Source organism: Myiozetetes cayanensis, unplaced genomic scaffold (assembly GCF_022539395.1).
Source record: "Myiozetetes cayanensis isolate MyiCay16 unplaced genomic scaffold, myiCay2020 scf9, whole genome shotgun sequence".
NCBI lineage: Eukaryota > Metazoa > Chordata > Aves > Passeriformes > Tyrannidae > Myiozetetes > Myiozetetes cayanensis.
In genome coordinates, this window is record NW_026088185.1 from 36,962,345 (window position 1) to 36,982,867 (window position 20,523).

The 20,523-nt window shown below is 47.2% G+C and overlaps 1 protein-coding gene across 4 annotated transcripts in view; it reads left to right on the forward strand.

Annotated features, from left to right (window-relative positions):
• The window catches only part of LYPD6 (LY6/PLAUR domain containing 6), a 43,764-nt gene extending 23,241 nt beyond the window's left edge, over nucleotides 1–20,523 (forward strand). For all 4 annotated transcript variants that reach the window (XM_050339712.1, XM_050339710.1, XM_050339714.1 and 1 more), the window contains 4 exons: nucleotides 13,380–13,539; nucleotides 14,633–14,731; nucleotides 17,555–17,685; nucleotides 17,915–20,523. In XM_050339712.1, coding sequence (XP_050195669.1) covers nucleotides 13,422–13,539; nucleotides 14,633–14,731; nucleotides 17,555–17,685; nucleotides 17,915–18,139 — 573 coding nt within the window. In that variant the 5' untranslated portion in view covers nucleotides 13,380–13,421 and the 3' untranslated portion in view covers nucleotides 18,140–20,523. The remainder of the gene's footprint in view (nucleotides 1–13,379; nucleotides 13,540–14,632; nucleotides 14,732–17,554; nucleotides 17,686–17,914) is intronic.

A 20,523-nucleotide genomic window follows, 5' to 3' on the forward strand; every position in this document is an offset into this window, starting at 1 on the left:
GCAAGTTCTGGCTTTAAACTGAGAAAGATTAGGGTTAAAGTAGATATTGGGAAGGAATTGCTGGGTGTGAGGATGGAGAGGCCCTGGCACAGGTTGGGCAGAGAAGCTGTGGCTGCTCCTGGATCCCTGGAAGTGTCCAAGGCCAGGTTGGATTGAACTCTGAGCAACCTGGGCTGGTGGAAGGTGGTGGAACTGGATGGGCTTTAAGGTTTTTTCCAACCCATTCTATGATTCAAAATGATTGATAATAATATAATAGAGAATAATTATAATAATACATGATTATATCTAGCAATAAATTATAATAGATAATAATTGCAGCCAGCAATGACATGTGCCAGTGCTGTGGCTTCATTCCCAAGTATCTCCAGGGTTACCCTCCCTCATGATTCCTGAGTGGGAATGATCAGCGCCTAGAGCTCACAGAAATCTCCCCAGGGCTGTAATTCCTCTTTTAAATGTCTTTCTTGAGTTGGTAATTTGAGATGTTTCCAGCCAGTGCGTGTTTTACTCGCAAAGAGAACAGAAATGCCATTTTTCTGTAGCTGGAACCCAGCGTGGCTTTAGGCACGTAGATGGTTGTGAGGCCAGGGAGTTGTGGCATAACTGGACATTGTGGAATTCAATCAGTGCTTCAGTGCCAAAATGTGTCTGTTGGTGAGCGTGGAGGGGATGGTCACAGATGCTGTCAAGTAATTTATGTTTGATCTATGATTTCCTTGGAAAGTCAATCATTCCATATAATAAAAGAACCTTATTCCGTGATAAGGAAAGAACCTTGGTTTATTTTTTCCTGAGGTCTCAATGACATATAAAAGATAAATTAATTAAAACAGTGGCATGGGAAGCAATTTAGGATTCCTTTTATCAGACTTGCTCTCATGTATCTTTTAGACCAGGAAGATTTTTGAATTTCCAACCCATTTTCTAGTTAGTCTGTTGGCTTTAGGGAGTAAACTTCTGTCATATTTTATTCTAGAGTGATTTAATTTTATTTTTGGGGGTGGGTTTTTTTTCTTTTTTTTTTTTTTCCCCAAATAATGTTGTGGGCTGGCCTGGTTGTGCTCTCAAGAGTATCCTGACCCTTATGATAATGCAAAGGAGCTTCCAACTTTTTGGAGGTGGTTTCTCAAGAATCAGGGAGTTCTTTGCTAGAAAAAAAAATTATAATGAAATACAGTGATGTTGGCCTAGTGCTTAAACAAAACTGGGCACTCAGTTCAAATGTTTTAAAGAAAATGGGTTTATTTTGCCTTCAATGTTCTGTTGTGTTTGGGGTGGCTCTGGTTGGGGAGTGTATTTTCTAGAAGCTTCTTTCTTCCCAAGGCTGGAGGAAGAGGTGCCCTCAGAGGGTGATTATCTGCAGTGGTCTGTGTTTACTGTCAGCACTGAAATCATTGTCAGAAAAGGGGAATTCTAGAGGAATGAGTGGAGGAAAAGCTGTGGATTTTCCAGTTGGATCCACCTCTCACAGATCAGACACAGATTCCTCCTCCAGCTGGGGGCAGGACTGAGAGGGAGATCAGATCTCCTGCCAACCAGTAAATCACCGTCTTCCAGCAGTGAGAGTGGCAGTGGGGACACAATGAGAGTTACATATCGTGGCCTGTGGAATTGCAGATGATTCATGGGTGAAAATGAAGCAACTGGTTAAATCAGGGGGGCCCATTTTGAAGACTCTGCCTGTTCTGTGGGTGAGTGTTGGAGGCTGATGAGTCGGAGCATGATTTTGAGGTATTCTCCAGCCATGCTGCAGATAACATCTCTGAGCTGGCAGACACTGGAATTGCTGCTGATGCTCCACAAACACTCTGTACCTTGGGAAAGTGGACTCTCTGATGCCAAGATGGTGAGGCATTTGGATCCTGCAGGAGGCAGGGCAGATGAAGAGATTAAGTGAAGGAGCAGAGGAGTCTCCAGGAGGTTTGATGGAGCAGCAGGACCTCCCAGTTGCTGAATGTTTCGTTTAATATCGTATAATGTTTGCCATCTGGTGAACTCGTGGCATTAAAGCATCTCAGCTGGTTGAAGTGATCGGTGGCAGAGATGCCAGGGTGTGGATAGGTGGGGATGGAAGGGGTTGGGAAAGGTTTTGGGGCAAGTGGAGGAGGCAGCAGGGTATGGGGCTGGTTACAGGAGAGGGCAGAGGGGGGATGAGGGGGTGGAAAGCCTGACCACCCCCTGTGGGAACCTGACCCAGTGAGGCCTGGCAGGGGCACGAGGCTGAAGAGGTCACACCTCCTCCACTGCAGATGGTCCTGGATGGAGGGAAACATTGGGGATTTTTGAGTTTGAACTTTAACCAAGAAGGTGTTAGGGTTTAATTCACGAGACAGGAAAAGCTTCTGTGTTTTCCTTATTCTGTTATGGGGTGAAGTGTAGAGAGATTTGGAGCTTCCAGTGCATGAAGGGGCTCCAGGAGAGCTGGAGAGGGACTGGGGACAAGGCATGGAGGGACAGGACACAGGGAATGGCTTCCCACTTCCAGAGGGCAGGGAGAGATGGGAGATTGGGAAGGAATTGCTGGCTGGGAGGGTGGGCAGGCCCTGGCACAGGTTGGGCAGAGAAGCTGTGGCTGCCCCTGGATCCCTGGAGGTGTCCCAGGCCAGGTTGGAGCACCCTGGGCTAGTGGAAGGTGTCCCTGCCCACGGCAGGGGGTGGCACTGGGTGGGCTTCAAGGTCCAACCCCAACCATTCCATGATTCCAGTGGGGTTTTTTCAGTGCTGAATGGATGAAACATAAAGTGGGTTCAGTAACAGAAGAAATATTTCATATATTGAATATTGGAGGCAAACTCTTCAGGATAACTATTCACTTTATTCATGTCCTCATTATTTCTGCCACGAGACAAAATGAAGGTATGAATAAAAGTTTGTTATTTTGGAAAAATATCACTTAGGCAGACACCACAGTTCAGGGAGATTCACTTTTTTTCTCTCCTTGGGCACTGTTGTAGTTTGCAGCTCACCATGAACAGGCACAGCAAACAAGGGATGAGCTCCAGGGAATTATTTCTGGTGGGTTAAAGTAACAATTGCAAGGAAAAAAAGAACAAACAAAACCACAGAACTAAAACAAAACCAAACAACAACAAAAATTCCTTTTCTGATATTCCTTACAAATGACTGGGCTTGTTTTGGGGAGAAATCCAGGAGGATGAGAGCCTGGATTTGTGCTTGTACTGATTCCAGTGCAAATGTTCACCCCTGTTCAGCACCTTCATTTATTTTATTTGTTAAATAAATACTTATTTGATCATCTATTTACTGCTCTTAAACATGAGCACGTAAATTTATGCATCAGCTTGATGGCAGTGAGTGATCATGGGAATGTTTTCCTTTCTAACTGTGGAATATAACAGCATAATTTTAATTACAGTATTGTGTCATGCCCATACCCTTGTTCATGTGATATCTACTCAGTAAAATCGAGGAGGGGTTGATTTACCACAGGTGAAATGTAGGGAGGGTGCAGAGTTTGTGTGAAAAATGAATGGAAAATCAGACACACAAGGGAACTGATGCTGGGAGGGAAGGAATACATTTGCATTTTATTCCTGGAGTTTTCTATCTGCAGTTAACTCACTGAAGATGGAACAGCCAAGTTGTTCATTTTGGCTTCAGAGAGGTGAATTAAAATTAGAATTAATTCAGTTACTCAGTGCAGGGTGAGCACTTTGTCCATCTGCAAATTGTAACGGCATCAACAAGAGGGGGGTGACTTTCTGCTCAAGGGGAAGAATTTTCTGTAGGAAAATTTCCTGGAGGAAAGCACCTTTATGTGCAGCTCAACTTCCCAGGATATGGATGGATGGATAAAAACCAGGGAGCAGAGTGAGGTCTCCACCTCAGGAATATCCACTGAGATCCATCAGCTGGAAGCTTGAAACCACCCCAGGAGCAGTGACCGAAGTGAGGATGGTGTTTTACAGCTTCCCATCACGGTGGAGATGATAATTTTCTTTTAATTAGACCTTTTTTTCCCCCAACAAGTTGGAAAAACAAAGGAATTAAGTGGCTTTTTCTGGGAGGACAAGTGGCAATTAACTGGCCATTGAATTCAAATAACACTGGAAAAACCTTCTGGAGCAGAGGGAGCCTTGTTTGTTTTGGGTTATGCTGGAGTTTGTTTTTCTGGAAAAAACTAATGAAAATCTTAATGAATTGCAGAGTTGTTTACTCCATGGATTAACCAGACAGATGAAAGAGCACTAATTGGTCAGTTCTCGTTTGGGTTTATTTAATGATACTGAGCTTTTTGACTGTTTGTACCACATAAAATATGCACTGAAGTCAGAGGGGCAGCAGTGGAATCCATTTGAGTAAAGCTTTCTGAGGAAAGGACTTAAATTTTGGTACCACAGGATAGAAAATATGAAATCAGATGAATTTTGCTGTTTTAATTCAACAAATTATGGCAATTTCTGCAGAGAGATTTATGACAAAGTGCGTTACAGGAGCAAAGGGTGGCAGTAGAAATAATCAAATAGGGCAAGAGAAAGTCTGATTTATTTTGATGTAGAAAACTGGGTTTGGGAGCCACCTCTGACTGGGCTCCATGGGGGCACAGACAAACACAAACTACTTTATTCTATCAAGAGAAAAATGAGATTGAGGTACTTATCCAGTGGGTGGTTGTGCCAGGGTCGGGTGGTTGTTCCAGGGTTGGGTGGCTGGTCATTAAATTTTAAGCAGGTGCCGAAAGGGAAGAGCTGGGAATGGTCAGTCCATTCCCAATTCCCAGTTATTTCCCCAGGGGCCAATGCTGGCATCTCTGTGGTGTCTTCTCCAGCCTGGTTGGAGATGTGCCCTTTGGGAAGGAGCAAAAGCAGAAGTGTTGTCCTCCTCCATGTCCTCTCCCTGGGTTTTTGATGCCTTTTGCCAATGGGAATTCACGTGCGGGCCGGGAAAGGAAAAATAGGATGAACTCTGGGTGAACTGCCGGGGGAACAGAGCCCTTCTGCAGCCTCATCTCGGCGTGGCCAGGGCTGGAAAACAAACCACCTGGTGTTCATTAACTGCTCCATGCAAATGTTAAATTGTTTGGGGGGGAAAAACCCACGGCATTGCGATGGGAATGGGCCAAACGAGGAAACTCATTCATATCTTGCCCATAATAACAGCCCAATCAATTTAATGTTGGCTTTGGTGGCAAAACACTCTTCAACAGGAGGGGGAATAGCTCAAATTTTGAATCGGTTCACTGCAAGAAAATCTCATTTCCACAAGCTGACGTTGGCAGGGCCGATGTCTGCGCTCGCACAAAGCTGGCCGCGGGTGGACGCCGAGCGGTTTGTGACTCGCTGCCTAATCTAGCATGTCAAATGTGTGGGGTGATGTCCCAGCAGAACTGTCACAAATCCCTCTGGAGAGCTGGTGGAGGGGAGGGGGGGAGAGGCATCAGGAAGAGCGAGGGCACAATGGTGCAGATTGATGTGTGGTTTTATTAAAGCACAGTTTGGCGCAGGACGCACAAGCCCGGCCTTTCACGTCCTCGCCGGCCTCTCGTCAAGAAGTTTCTTATCAATATTCCTGGTACCAAAGTGTTCAACGTAGATCTGCAGGAAAAAAAATGAGTGTTTTCCTTTGGACGTGCCCTTGTCACCAATTAGATTTGGAGATGTCACTAAGCTGGGTTTTCATGCCTGGTTAATTGGGTAGAACTCAACGTTTTTGTGATCACGAGGGTTCGGTGCTTTGGGGCTGCGCTTTGGTCTCTCCCCAATTATTCTGTGTAACAGTCTCCTCTCACAGCCAGAGCTGGAGTCCTGCCCCTTGGAAAACAACAGGTTTGTTGGGAGACCTATTTTCCACAACATCCTACGACCCTCCCGTGCCGTTTTTTACTGCTGAAAATACTTCTTTCCGTAGCACAAATAAACTGCTCTGTGAGTTTACCCAGGATGACCTCAGACTCAGCAGTTGTTCCTTTGAGCCCTTAAAAATACTGAGTTTGTGCTGAAGATCCTCCTGGTCTCAAGGTTGTCCCAGTTTTCTAGAGGTCATAAAAATACATCCTTAAAAGCTCAGCAGGATCGTCTCATTCCTCTCAAAATGCAGTTTATAGGTATGTGCCAAGTGGAACATAGACTGGAAAAGTGTTTTCTTGACAAGTCTCATGTCTTGGTTGCAGATTAGATCATTTTCCAGCCCTCTGATCATAGACATGTTCTCCTGTTTTCTTTGATTTCACTTCTCTTTGGCATCTCTTTGTTTTATTTGGTAACACACTGCAATTCTTTCCCTTTTTCCTAATTATTGGAATGCTCTTGCTTCTTGGTTTAAAAGAAAGTAGGAAAGATGGTCTGGGATGATCCCAACTGAGCTTCACCAAAATTTACCTCAATGCTCAGGATCCTGGACCTCATTTTACTTTTCCCTAGGAGAGCATCACCACCCCTGGACCAGCAGTCACAGCCTCCCTGTCCTGAAATATCCTGCCCTGGCTGTTCCCCTCCCTCCTTTGCTCCAGGATTTTTCCTTGGGAGCAGAAAGGAGCTGTAGGCACTGTGGGATCCACATCCCTGCCTCGGGAAGAGGAACCCTTTCAGTTGCCCCTGTGAATTTAAATGTTTGTTTAGGAAATAATTTAAACCCTCTGCCTTCTCCAGTGGAACTCAATGATTGGGGCCTTTGGCTTCTTGTTAGCAGGGAAATCCCTGGATTTCTGTGCTCATGCGTGGTTTCCTGCTCCTGTGGCTGATGGAGCCGGGCTGTCTGGGGGCTCCCCGTGCGCTGAGGTCACTCCATGTGCTGTGGGACACAAGAGGGGTGGTTCCTGCCTTCCAAAATTCCCAACCTGAGCCAAATCCCGATCTTCCACGCCCCGCTGAGTTCAGGGATTGCTACCCCTGCTGCCTCTATGAGATACCGTGTGAAATCCTGGGGGATAGGTCTTGAAATGATTTCTTAGATCATCCACCTCCACCTTTCTTGGGATTCAGAAGTGTTTATGGTCAGGGGTTTGAATATTCTGTGTAATTTAAAAGTAAAATTAATGGTGTGCCTGCACCACTGTGTGTAATTTATGGGGTAAAATGGGAGTGAATTATGCCTAACTTGGAATATCTCCTCAGCTGGACAATTAATTTGCAGAAATTATATTTTCTCATACAAACATCATGCCCTCGCTGATTTTTAAGTCAATTTTTCCCTTAATTTATGCCAAATGTGAATTATCTGAACTACTCAGGTGAAACATCTCTGTTCCACCTCCCCTCTGTGTTTATCTGAAGCCCAACTATCCCGAGGACACGTGAACAGAGGTGACATTTTACCCCAACTTGTAGAAAAGATGAGAGGTTTGTACAAGACCTAAGAAAAGGAGTTTTTACTGCTGAAAAGAGAAGCAATTCAGGTTGGAAAGAGAAGCATTTCAGGTTGGAAAGAGAAGCATTTCAGGTTGGAAACAGAAGCCACGTGCTGCCGGGGAAAATAATCTTTACCAGGATGTGATTCCAAGATTAAATTGCATCCGAGGGAACATATTGTCCCCCCCTTCACTTGCCCAGGACGTGGGCTTTTAGCTCAATGAACTCCAGGCTGGGTAATTAGCAGCAAGGCGATTAGATTCCCGGGAGTAATTTGGGCGCTAATTGTGTTTGAGTGTTTAATTACTCTTGCTTGCTGTAATTGAGGAGAGGCAGCGCAGCCCCTCGCGAGAGGTTCCTTGGATCTGAGCTGGATGTGCTTCCCTGTGTCCCAGGGTCTCAGGAGACACGTTGCACCGTTCCCAGGGTAAAAAGTGCAAGGAAAAGCCTCTTAAGTGACACGTGGAAAGAAGCTGGAGTTGAAGGCAATAATAGGAATTCCAGTTTTTGTTCAGAACCTTTCTGATGTGGGGAGTGGGGACCAAGAAAATGAACAGAACAGGCAAAAATTTAAAAAAAAGTAGGAAAAAGGATAAGTGGGATAGAGGAGAACAGGGAAAGCTACGATTAGAGCTGGAGAAGCTGCAAGTAGCCTCTGGGATTGTTGTTGTCTGGGATCCACAGCCGGCAGATGGGAGATGTTCCATTGCCATTCCGATTTGTCAGTGGACAGTGATGACACAACACGGGCAGAGAGCTGGGCTTGGATTCCAAAGCCGTGGAGAGGTGCAGATGAATCCAAACATCGTTGATTCAGTCATGGAGAGATGCAGATGAATCCAAAACAAACATCCTTGATTCAGTCGTGGAAACTCCAACCCTGCAGCTTTGGGTGAACCGGGAGCGAAACCTGCTGAGTGAATTCTGGTGTTACTTGGGAAAGTCCCGCTGGGGTTGGGCATGAGGAGGAATCCCTGTTGGGCAGACCCTGCATCCTCCAGGAGCAGATCTTCCAGCCCTTGCCAGGCTGCTTGTAGCTCCCAGGACTCCATTTCTCCCTGGTGAATGCCCATCCTAACGCCGCTCAGGGATGGCCCAGCTGACCCCACACAGAGGAATTCGCGAGAGCAAATTACTCGTGCCGAGGTCTCTGCAGTTTCTCACAGATGTTGCTGCTCGGATGTGCTGTGCCTGCTGCTTTAGGGCTGATGAGTTCCACTGGGAGGGAGCTTTTACTTGCTCCTGCTGGTTTGTTTAGCCGAGGGAAGCGTTGCTTTGGGGCGTTCGGAGGTGGAGGCTCTTCCATAAGCGAAAATGGCGAGATGGAATGAGGTAGGAAGCTCATAGGTACTTGGAGGGTGGCCTAGACAGCAAGAAGGAGATGTAGGAGGAAGGTTGAAGTGAGATTTCAGCAGGATCATCAACCTCCTACAGCATTAGATGCCCAGGGAGAGCAGAGAAATGCTCCATCTCCCACGGCAGGGAGGTGGAGGGACGCTGCCCACCGCAACCTGTGCTGTGCTTTCAGGGAGAGAACCATAAAAATGCCCATGAACTGGGAATTCCTTCATGCCTGGCTTTGTCCAAGTGTTTATATGGGAAAATTTGGTGTCTGACTTTTTATTTTTTACTTTTTTTTCCCCCCAGAAATGGTGTATTTCCCTCAAACTTGCAGCTGGCTCAGTGGTGGTCCAGCTCCTGGGCTTCAGTCACGGTCAGTTAGGAGGCATCTGCCGAGCTTGTGAGAGGGACAGGGGGGACAAACACATCCTTAAAAATAACTGTCTCCTCCATCAACACTTCTCCCCCAGCCTGGAAGTCTGACATCCGCTCCGAGGGCTCCCCGGCCCTCCTTGCGGGACGGGGCCCTTCCATTGTCCCAGCGCTGGTGACAACGAGCACGAGATGTCACCTCCCTAATGAGACCTGACAAATGGGCAACCGGGCTCTGCTCGGGGGCCCTCAGCGGTTCATTTCCAGAGCTCCGTGTCGGGGCAAAGGGCAGGAAGGGAGTAATCCCGGCGTGGGGATGCCTTTCCGACTGAGAGGTGCTGGGGAAGCTGGAAAAGCTGGAGTTGAACAGGGATTTCTGTGTCAGCGCCCAGGACCTTTCACAGACAGGCCGTATGATCTAAATGCCATGTGATGTGGCCCCGAAGCTGCAGCCCCGTGGCGGGTTCAGAGCAGGTTCTGTGAGGCTGGGAAAGGAGCTGGGATTAATTCAGAAGGAAAAAATCCGTGCCCTGGAGAGGCTCTGCTGATCCAGCACCGGTAATTCCTTGAAAAAGTAGTTTTCTGTGAAGTTTGGCACTTTTGGGGAAGGGTCGTGAACTAAAAGGGGGCAGAAGAAAATGTCATCGTGCCCTTGGTGAGGCTTCTTAGGGCTTGGAAGCTTCCTGAGGAGAATCCTGAATTGCAGGAAAATATCATTTTGGGAATTAAACCCATTATTTTTGGTCAGATGTCTTCAGGTTTTAAGACAGTGCATCCTTACATATGTACATACACACTTACATCTATCTATCTGTATATACATTTATCTATATCCATATATATTATCTATTCCTTTAAAAGCAATTAGATTTTATTTTTATACATGGGTGGAAAAAAACCAGGGAGGATGAGTGTGCTGAACAGTATTTATTGATTACTTTTGGGGGTTTATATTTATTTGTATTAAAAATATTCCTGCTGTTCCACTCTCTGTGAAATGTCGTTATTGGCTTAAACAGTCAATGAACGTTTTCTCAGGTAGATGTCACATGTTTATAGCTGTGTTTCACCCCCCACGAAAGAGAGAACTATGTGAACCCATGTGTCTATGCTCAAAATATCCATGAAATATTGAGTATTTGGGTTTCTGACAGTAGTTAAACAGAAATGCCTATTTTCATGCTACCTGTGTGTGTATGGAATGAGCAGGGGGGGAGGTGTTTTGTCACCAAGGACTTTCCACTTCACTGAGTGCCATAATTCAAAATATTGGCCCTGCTGGCTTTGCCCTGGATCATTTTGTAACCCAGAGAGTTTTCAACTTGAATCCTCTGCCTGTAATTAAATGTTCCAGACACATAAAATAGAGATGGGAAGCGAATTCTCCGGATTCATTCACGGTTCTCTCTCATTAGAAGCGGTGTCAGCAATTAAGCTCTTTGCAATTACGAGAGGCACCCAGTATTTTTAGAGAGCAGCTGGGGGATTTCTGCCACCCTTTCAGGCAGGACTAACAGCCACTTGTCCTGTGAATCTGATGAGTAGGCAAGTGCTGACAGGGTTTGGAGATGGGCTGAATCAGCAGCCGGTCCCACAGAAGGGAGCGGGTGCAAGAGAGGCAAAACCGGCGTCCTCGACTGGAAGGCTTTGATCAGCTCTGCAAAGACAAAAGCTTTTTGTGGTTGGGGATGAGCAAACCCAACAAATTCTCGTCTTGTCGCACTTGGGAGGAGTTCACGCCGCTATTTTCACCTCGTTGTGTTTGAACTTAAAATATTGGTTAAAATATAACGGTTGGACTCGATGATCTTGGAGGTCTTTTCCTAGCCTTAATGGTTGTGGGGCTCTGTTTGTCCTTTATGTTGATAGCATGTGTTAATCACTGGTTTGCTGATTAGCACTGAGCTGGGATGAGCTCCTCTCTTTGGGATGTGAAGGAACTCCTCTCTCTGGGATGTGAATCCCAGTTTTTTTCGGTCTGTAGCTCAGGGGTTGCAGCTGCGAACCCACGTTTTTCACTGCAAGCTGCTGATGTCTGGAAATGAATAGTGGGGGCTTGTAAAATCTGCCTTGTGTTGTTTGGGATAAAAAAAAAAAAAAATCCAAAAATCCCTGTCTCCTCCAAACCTTTGTTATCTTAAGGGTGTGAATGTGAAGCAAATTCCACGTGTTGGGTTGAGTGGCTCTGGTTGAGCTACGAGCAGAGAGGCTGATTTGTGTGTGGCTGATGGAGAGGAACTCAAAAATTCAGGACAATTCAATCCCAAATCCATGAGCTCCCTCACCCCAAGGTGTGCTCCAAGTGGCTTTGCTGTGAGCTTTCCCTCCAGACCCCACGTGGAGCTGCTGGACCCGTTTCTTTCATCTTCCACAGGGCTGGGAGAGGTTTGTTTTACTTCCTGTCTGCTTCCAATCAGGCTTTCATTTTCCCCTGGCTGATAGGCATCTGTGGAGTAAACCCAGGGAAAACTGGCATTTCCTTCTCTGAGAAGGTTAAACCAACAAGGTTTGATGCACCACGTTGTGCTTTATCTGCTCCCCTTGCTATTTTTATGGATTTCACCGTGTTTTTTAATAAAAGAGCTGTTTGCACACCAGAGCAAGGACAGTGACAACCCTCCCTGGTGGCCTCTGTGCTGCTGGGCCTGTGTGGTCTCTGCTGTGACACAAACATTGGGAGGCAGAGGTGGAAGGTCCCCACCCCTGGCACATCTTTCCTGGAAAAACAACCAACAAAAAATATTTGTTAAATGAGAGTTAGCGCATATTCAAAGGTGCTGAGGAAATACCTGGGTCAGCCTGGGTGGGAAGAAAAATCCCAACCCTGTGTATTATGGATGGATTCCAGGGGAAACCAGTGGCTCCTGCCTGGCTTGGCAGCCAAATCCTCTTGGGATTTTCCTGTCCCGTTCGGTTTTTGAGGCACTTTCCTAATTTCCAGGGATTTATAATAATATGAGCTGGGTATTTAATGTTGCATTAGTGTTGTCTGCTCCTGGATGGCTCCCCACAGCTTGGATGCAGGGATTGGGATGCTCCTGAAAGCTGGTTTGGGGGTGGTTTCACTGGTGGTACCATGGTGGGTCATTGTTTCCACTTAAATTAGTTCCCAGCAGTCAGGAATGTGGGAAAAAATGTTACATTGTTGGTCAACAGCATCACAGAGGGAATAGGACCCTTTGGAGCACGGATGAGGAGGAAGCAGTGGACACTTTGTGTTATTAGCAGCAGCCAGGTGAAGGCAGAGCCCACCTGGAGTAGCTGGAGCTGCTCAGCTTCCCTGAGATGTGTGGGCAGTGATGAGGAGCTCCTGGTTTGGGCACTGGGGAAGGGTGTGAGCCTGGGCTGCAGCTGGCTTGGAATGTGGCTGTGGGACCCACCACTACTCTCCCAGATATCCCAATGGATCTCCACCTACTCTGTTTCCTCTCTTCCTGGTCTAATCCTGCAATTTTCTGTTGCTCTCTAACATCTGTTAAATCCTGTCACAGCAAGTCTCTCTTGACTTTATCAACATCCTACTGAGGTTTTTGCCAACCAGTCTCTGACTGTTTAAGGTGTAAACAGTGGCAAAGTCGACCACCCTTGTCCTTGGCTCCTATTTGCAGCTCTCCAGCCAGGAGAGGGTTTGTCCACATCCTTTTCCCAGGCGGTGCCAGGGATGTCGATGCCAAATAATTTTTTAATAATTTGTAATTTGTTCACGTAACCTAACTAATCTTTATTTCTTTATTTTAATTTGATTCATTTAATTAATTTAAATGAATTGTGTGTAACTTATGAACACTGCTGCCTGGCCCATGGGAGGGCAGTGGAAGGCTCAGGGGAACATCCAAAGGAGGGCAGTGAGGATGGGGAAGGGCCTTGATTTGAAGCCGTGTGAGGACACTGAGGGCACTTGGTGTGTTCAGCTGGAGAAGAGGAGACTGAGGGGAGACCTCCCTGCAGTTCCAGCTTCCTCAAGAGGGGCAGAGGAGGGGCAGGACTGAGCTCTGCTCTGGGTGACAGGGACAGCCCCCAGGGAATGGCTGGAGCTGTGCCAGGGCAGGCTCAGGGTGGATCTCAGGGAAAGGTTCTTCCCCCAGAGGGTGGTTGGCACTGAACAGGCTCCCCAGGGCAGTGGGCACAGCCCCAAGGCTGCCAGAGCTGCAGGAGGGTTTGGATGATGCTCTGGGGCACAGGGGGTGACCCTTGGGGATGGTTCTGGGCAGGGTTGGACTGGATGGTCCTTGTGCATCCCTTCCAGCTCAGCAGATTCTGGGATTCTGTGACCGTGTGGTTGTGCCTTTGCTGAGGTTGTGTTGCCCTGCTCGTGGTGGCTTTGCCGTGCTCACCCTGCTCTCTGCTCCTGCCCAGGGGAGGTGTTCTGGCCGCCCATGAGCACGTCCTCGCCCGGCCATGGCCCCGCCGCCCGCGCCGGCCTGGCTGCTGCTGCTGCTGCTGCTGCTGCTCGGCCTGCTCAGCGCCCACGGCCGCGACTTCACCCGCAAGGACATCGTCTACCTCCACCCCTCCAGTGAGTCACCTCTGGGGGGCCAGGGGGGGGCAAGGATGAGGGCAAACACGTGTTAGGGCACAGCTGAGAGCCACACCTTCAGATCTTCCCTGGACTCTCCCTAGTCTGTTCACTTTATCAGACACAAACCTATCGAATCCCATGAGAAGAGGGGGCTTGTGGAGCTCTTCCTGCTGTCTCTTCCCAGAGGAAACTCACCACCGAGTGAGCATTTGGCTGGAAAACTTATATTCTGCACAAGCAGGAGGAAACTCCTGGTTTACACCCTAACCAGCAGTCCAGGCTGAGAGGGATGGATTTGGTCTGTGCTGGTGTGTTGTCCCACCCCAAGTTGTTCCTTGAGGGCAGCACCAGCCCCACCAGAGATGCTCCCAGGGGACTCATACACAAACAGGGACCGAGCCGAGAGCTTCCCAAGGGAAAGAGAGGAAGAGGAGGGAGGGTTAAGATGTGATCCATTGGGCTGTGAAGGTTCAGTTTACTTCACCCCACGAAGATAAACATGACCTGTTCACCACTTGGCATCTGAGAAGGTGGCAGCACCTTGGAGAAGCTCTGGAGGTGTTCCAGAATTGCTGCCAGGAGAGCACTTAAGGAATCATGCTCTTTGTTTGGCAAGATAAATTAGGACAGAGGCTGCTGGAGAAAGCTGGAGGGTCAGCACAGTGCTTTTTCTTCCCTTTGGGAACATCAGCCTTCAACAGGAGCAGCTCTTTTCCTCGGTGGGACAATTTCCAGGGTACTTTAATCCACCTGATATTTTGTTATCAGCACCGACACAGCAGCAGTGCTGGACGTGAGCTCTGATTCCAGGGGAATAAATATCCCTTGCTCACATTAACTCCCTTTGAAGTCAGCAGTGGGCACTCCTGCTGGGTAAAACCAGGTCTGAAACGAGTCCATGTGTCCCCAAAAGTGCCCCTGCACTCTGCAGGTGATGGGGTTTTCTGACTCAGGCCCAACCCACCGATGCTCACAGGGGTGTATTTGTAGAAAAATAGATCCAAAGAGAACAACTGTTGCTGTGTGCCCGTGGAAAGCCCCATGGAAGCAGATTAGCACTTTAACTCCATGTTTTATCCACTCCTTCCAGCCACGCCATACCCTCGGGGATTTAAGTGTTTCACCTGCGAGAGGGCTGCTGATAATTACGAGTGCAACCGCTGGGCTCCGGACGTCTACTGTCCCAGAGGTAACGTTAATTAGCGGTTAATTAAACCCACCTTCCCACTGCTGCTCCCTGTCCCTGCCACGGGCCGCTCTGAGCCCCCTGTGCTCCCAGATCTGGTGGTTCTGCTCCTGCCTGTCAAGTCTCCCCAGCAAAGGGAGATGTGGAAGCGATAGGAGTAATCCCTTAAGCTTTTCTGTCTCTGTGCTGGGTGAAGTTTAGGACTTTCATCTATTCCCTGCACTCCTCTGGTTCAGCTGGGGATTAAACCAGGGTGGTGTTTATTTTATGGAGCCTTGGAATCACAGAATGGTTCGGGTTCAAAAGGACTTAAAGCCCGTCTTGTTCCAATCAGGGACACTTTCTACTGGAGGAGGTTGCTCAGAGTTCAGTCCAGCCTGGCCTTGGGCACTTCCAGGGATCCAGGGGCAGCCACAGCTTCTCTGGGCAAGCTGTGCCAGCTCCCCACCCTCCCAGGGCTGTGTTTTTAAGGGTTGTGTTTCACTTTCTGGGGAGTACAGGACTGGTTCTGGCTGTGTTCACTTCCCTCCCCTTGGGCACGAGCCCACGCTTGGGGCAGCTGGAATTTTGATATTTTCAGTGGTTTGATCTCATAACTCCCCTTGGTGTCTGAATTTTGGAACAGCTCAGAAAAACCCATGGGATACAGGCACTCAAATATCACACCCAGGTAGTGGTGAGATCCCCAGATCTCCCCTTCCTTCCCACTCCTTTGAGACACTCCCAAGACATTAAGATTTTATCCACCTATGATGCTCCTTTAGTTGGGTCTGGTCTGTTTTGGGACAAGAGGCCTCAGAAAATATTTACTTTGGAAGGAGGGAGGCTCTGACCTGCCCTGTGGGGACACAGATGTGTTTGCAGCACGTTATCTGTCCCACAATTGGTTTCCTTTGAGCTGAAATCAGCACAGCAACAACACCAATAAAAGAGCTCAGGCTGCCTGGCATGGGATGAGACAAATATTCCCAAAATCCTGTTTTGACAGGAGAAGGGGGTGTGTTTAGGTGTCTCTGTGCAAGGAGAAGGGGGTGACTCCAGGGTCTGCCTTTAGAAACAACCAGCAGGAATGACTTGATCAAACCTAATTCTGACCTGGAAAGTGAAATCAGTGAAAAATGGTGGTTTAAAGGGGAGCAAAACTGTGCTTTGGTGTGCCCAGAGCATCCCCATTACTTAGGAACATCAACTTTCATGCTGCAATGTTTGATTCTGATTGCTCTGAATTTCTCTTGTTATTTTTATGGTAAAATTGGCCTGGAGTTCCTCCTCCATTCCCCTGGGCAGGAAGGGCCTGATGTTCCTCTCCTCTTCTTTGCTCTGGGCTCTCCCAGTGTTCCCTGGCTCAATCCTTGAATGCCTGGATAAGAGGGTAAAAGTTCATTTTAACTGGAATGGAGTGGATTTTATTGTCGATTGTGGGTTTGTTGTGAAGCCTTGCAGGAGGAAAATCTATATCTCCAAGATGATTGCACCATATTTTCTAAAGGAAAGGAAGGAAGGAAGGATGAAAGATCCTTAAAAGACTTATGGGGTGTTGGAAGCTTTTTTTTGTTCCATCTGGGACTGGTTGGGGGAAACTCCAGTGCCAGAGCAGGGATGATAAAGCTCAGAAGGGCTGGGAATGGCCCTTCCAGGCAAAGTCCTGGGAAGAGCTCACAGCTGGGGCACAGAGGGTGCTCTCCTTGGGGGAAAACTGGGAGTTTTAGGGCAGGAGAGGCTGGAAAAGCACATCAAAAGCCCTGGGAATGAAGGCAAACAGCCCACAGAACAACTCCGTCCTCGGGTGATAAGTGAAGCCTGTTGTGTGATATCACACTTGAGTCAAGAGCAGGTCAGAGATATGACAGATAATCTGGGGGGGTTTTATTGCCTAAAGAATAACATGTTGAGTCCACAGCCTCACTGGGATGTTGCTGAATGCCTAAAACATGAGAGGAATGCAGGGTTTGCCCACAGGGAACCAGGGCTGGGCAGGAATAGGGGCTTGAAATGCACCACAGTCCTCTTTTTTCCCCCTGTGGAAACGATGGTTTCGTTCACAAAAAGATGGATTAATGAGAAGAAATGTGTAATTTAGAGAGTAAATATATCAGGGTGTGTTTCCTGTGTATTTTCTTCCTTTCAGGAAGAAGGGGAGCAGCACCTTCAGCTCCTCTTTAATGACTAAAGCAGGGAATAAATCCCAATTCCTTATGCTTGGGAATAACCACAGCATTTGCCAGTCATTCTACTGTGAATTTTGGGTTTGGTTTACAGATGTCACTGGAGGAATAGCTTAAAAAAGGAGGAGGAAGAGGATGGTCCCCCTTGGGGACAAGCAGAAGGGGCAGTGGGAATATCAGGGATACAGCCCATGCCGTGGTGCTTTTACCAACACCTGGAAAACTGAGAAATGCATAAATCCTCCTGAGTCTTCTGTAGGTATAATTTGGCATTATTTTATAGATTATAAAAGAGAAGGATCTTCTCCAGGCTGGGCAGGAGCACAAGGAGAACAACTTGCCCAGGTTTTTAGGATATAGGGAAAAGTATCCCCACCATAATTCCACAGAATTAATGATGCTGCGTGGAAAAAAAAAAATCATATATATATATATATATAAAAAATATATTATCTAAAAATATTTATGTTGTACATTGAAAATATTTAGATATTAAATATTTTCACTTAAATGAAAACAAGCTTCAGACCTAAACAGGTATTGGGAATATTTTCTTTTTTTCCATAATTCTTCCCTATTTCTTCCTATTTGCAGCCTATCAGAAAAAAAGGAATTTGACAGATAAGCACATTTTTTTTATGTTTTTTTTTTTTTTTCTTAGGAACAAGGTACTGCTTTAGCCAACATATGATGAAAGTCACTGGAGAGAGTGTTTCTGTCACCAAACGCTGTGTGCCACTGGAGGACTGTCTGTCCACAGGGTGCACCTACATAAAGCACGAAGAGTACAAGGTAGAGCAGAAAAAACCTGCCTTTTTATTCAGTGTAATAACTGGGAATTGGGGTCTGACAGAATCTGACCAGTTCCATGGCCAGTGGATTAAAAAAGAAGGGAGGGGGAGGGGAAAAAAAGGGGGAAAATTATCAGTCTGGCCACTGTGCTCCTTTAAAAAATATCCCATTCTTATATTGCTGATGTTTTTCTTCCCCAAATAACCGAGCTGTGACCTGTTGCTCCCAGGTGTGCACGTCCTGCTGCGAAGGCAGCATCTGCAACCTGCCCCTGCCCAAGAACTCCACAGACGCCGTGTTCACCACCCTGTCCCCCCTCAGCAAGGCCCAGAGACCGTCCCCTCGTGTCCTGCTGACCACACTGTGCCTCTGGCTGGCGCTGGTGGCCCAGCAGTGGGTGACAGTGGCCCAGCTCTGGGTGACAATGCCACAGGTGGCCGGGCCGGGCAGCTGAGCCGGGCGGGAACATCTCATGGACGTCCAACCTCTCCCTGCGGAGCTGGAGCGCTGGAGTTGGCTCTGAAAGGCTGGTTTTTCCTCCTGGTTTCTTGGTCATCACGGACTCCCCAAGCCTGGGGTGGGGATGGGTTCAAAACCTCCCCGTTCCTACCCTGCTTTTCCAAAGAAACTCGTGGAAAATATTCCCAGAATCCAGAGTGCTCTTCACAGAACCATTTAGGTTGGGAAAGACCTCTAAGACACCGAGTCCAGCCTGACACTTGTTGATGTCTGCCTTATCTGTGTGAAGAAACGTTCTTTCCAAGTACCACATCCCTGCTCACGTCATCACTTACTCACTGGACACGTCCCTCTGTGCACTAATTCCGGTGTCTCCTTAACCTGCTTGAGAACCCCCAGCAAATAACACCCACACAGGCAGTGTCCCCACACCTCCTGACCCTCGGGGAGAGGGCAGGAATTCGCAGCGAGGAAGCAGCAAGCTGGAAGGGCCGAGCTCCAGGGAAGCAGCAGGAGATTGGAGCAGCCAGCGCTGCCCAAAGGTGCTTCTGCCGAGGTGTCCAACGCACCCCCCCCTGAGAAAATCCCTGGATTTCATAAACTGAACCAGCAGAACTCTCAAAAATCCTTGTTCTGGTGGGGTTAGAGGTGTGTGATCCCCAATCCTCAGGTGTGAGGAGGATGGAGAGCTGGTGGATCTCCACGCTGAGGGTGCTGGTGGTCACCAACCCACCGTCTCCACACTGTTTTAGGACAATGTTGTCCCATTTTGGCACCCAGCCCTAGAGTATGAGAGAGAGAAAATCGATCCTGAATAGCTCTGTTATTTTATTTCATGAAGTCTGGGCTACTCCAGCTGTGTTTTGGTGCCCTGTGTTGCTTGTTTTGCTTGGAAGTCTCGGATGCAATATTTATTTTTCTATGTTGAGTAAGGTCTGAAAGTGTTGAAAAGATTCTTAATGCTGATATTGCCAGGAAAAAAAAAAAATATGGGTGTTTTGCAAGTCAGTAAGCCTGTAATATATAAATTATCAGAAATATATATATATATATATATATAAAGAATCAACTTTGTTTGCAAAGTCAGTAATAAAAGCAGGCTGTCATGGACTTGCTTAAAGTTAAACCAAACTGTTTTATAATTAATTTTTTCACACCATTAGAGCCATAAATTGTTCTTTCATGAGCTAATTTTTTGCTGCTCAGGCTCCAAGGTAACTTGAGCTCAAGTTCCAGTGTGTTTTTCGCTCTGAAGTGCTTTTTTTCAGGGGGAGTTACAGTGAAATGCAGATGAAGGAAAGCAAAAGCTGGAATCCAAAGGCTGTCTCAGGGGTTCCTGGAGAGTCCCAATGAGTCGAATCCATGTGTGGGATACCCTGAAAAATGAGGAATCTGCAGATCTGGGTGTGCAAAGGGATGTCCTGGGTTTTGTGGCCTTTGGATTTGTGTTCCTGGGAGGTTTATTGGGAGCAAAGGAGGAGGATCAAGAGCAGCACTTGCTCCCCACTGACCTTCAGGTGATTCCTCTGGGGAAGGAAAGGCTGGAAGCATCAGTGTGTTATTATTAAAAAAATGTATATATATATATATATAAAATACTTATATATTACACTACTGTAAATGTCACCTTCCAACACTGTTAATTTTCCATTTTCTAATATAAAAGTACCATTTTTGAGGGGGGGCTGGTTGACCTCACACAGGTGTCCCTTCAGTCCTGGGGCTTGCTCACAGATCTCCAACATTAAAGGAGGGTTGTTGCAATCTGTTCTATGCAAGTTTAACCTGTCTGTCTCTGAAGATTCCCAAAAATAATCAACCCTGCAGCCTCCTTGCAGCCTTGTCCCCTCCTCTGGATTTAGGGAATTTAAGGAATGGAGGTGCTGAGGGGCTGGGGGAGAATGAGGCAGAGAGGGGTTGGGACTTCTCTGACGTTAATTTACATATTTATGATTATTTTATCCTGCAAAATGGAAGAGTTTAAGATTCAGCTGAGGTGGCCTCGAGGCTTGGGCTGTGCCAGCCTGGAATTCCTTCCCAATATCCCATCTCTCCCTGCCCTCTGGCACTGGGAAACCATTCCCTGTTTAGGAAACCAGAGACATTTTTGGGTTCCCTCCACCCACAAATTCTGGATTTTGAACACTGAGCTTAAAAAAAAAAAGGAAATTAAAGCAACTGAGCCCACCCAGCAGGTCCCTGTCCTGGTCTGCCCACCGAGCTCTCGGGGGGTTTTTAAACCACACCAATGCTGAGCTGCCCCCTATTTATTTTTTAGGTTCTCTCTCTCTCTCTGTGACACTGCTTTGAAATGTCTAATTTTTTTTTTAACTCCTGTAAATGCTGTACATTTGTATAAATAAATGTTTTAAATATGCA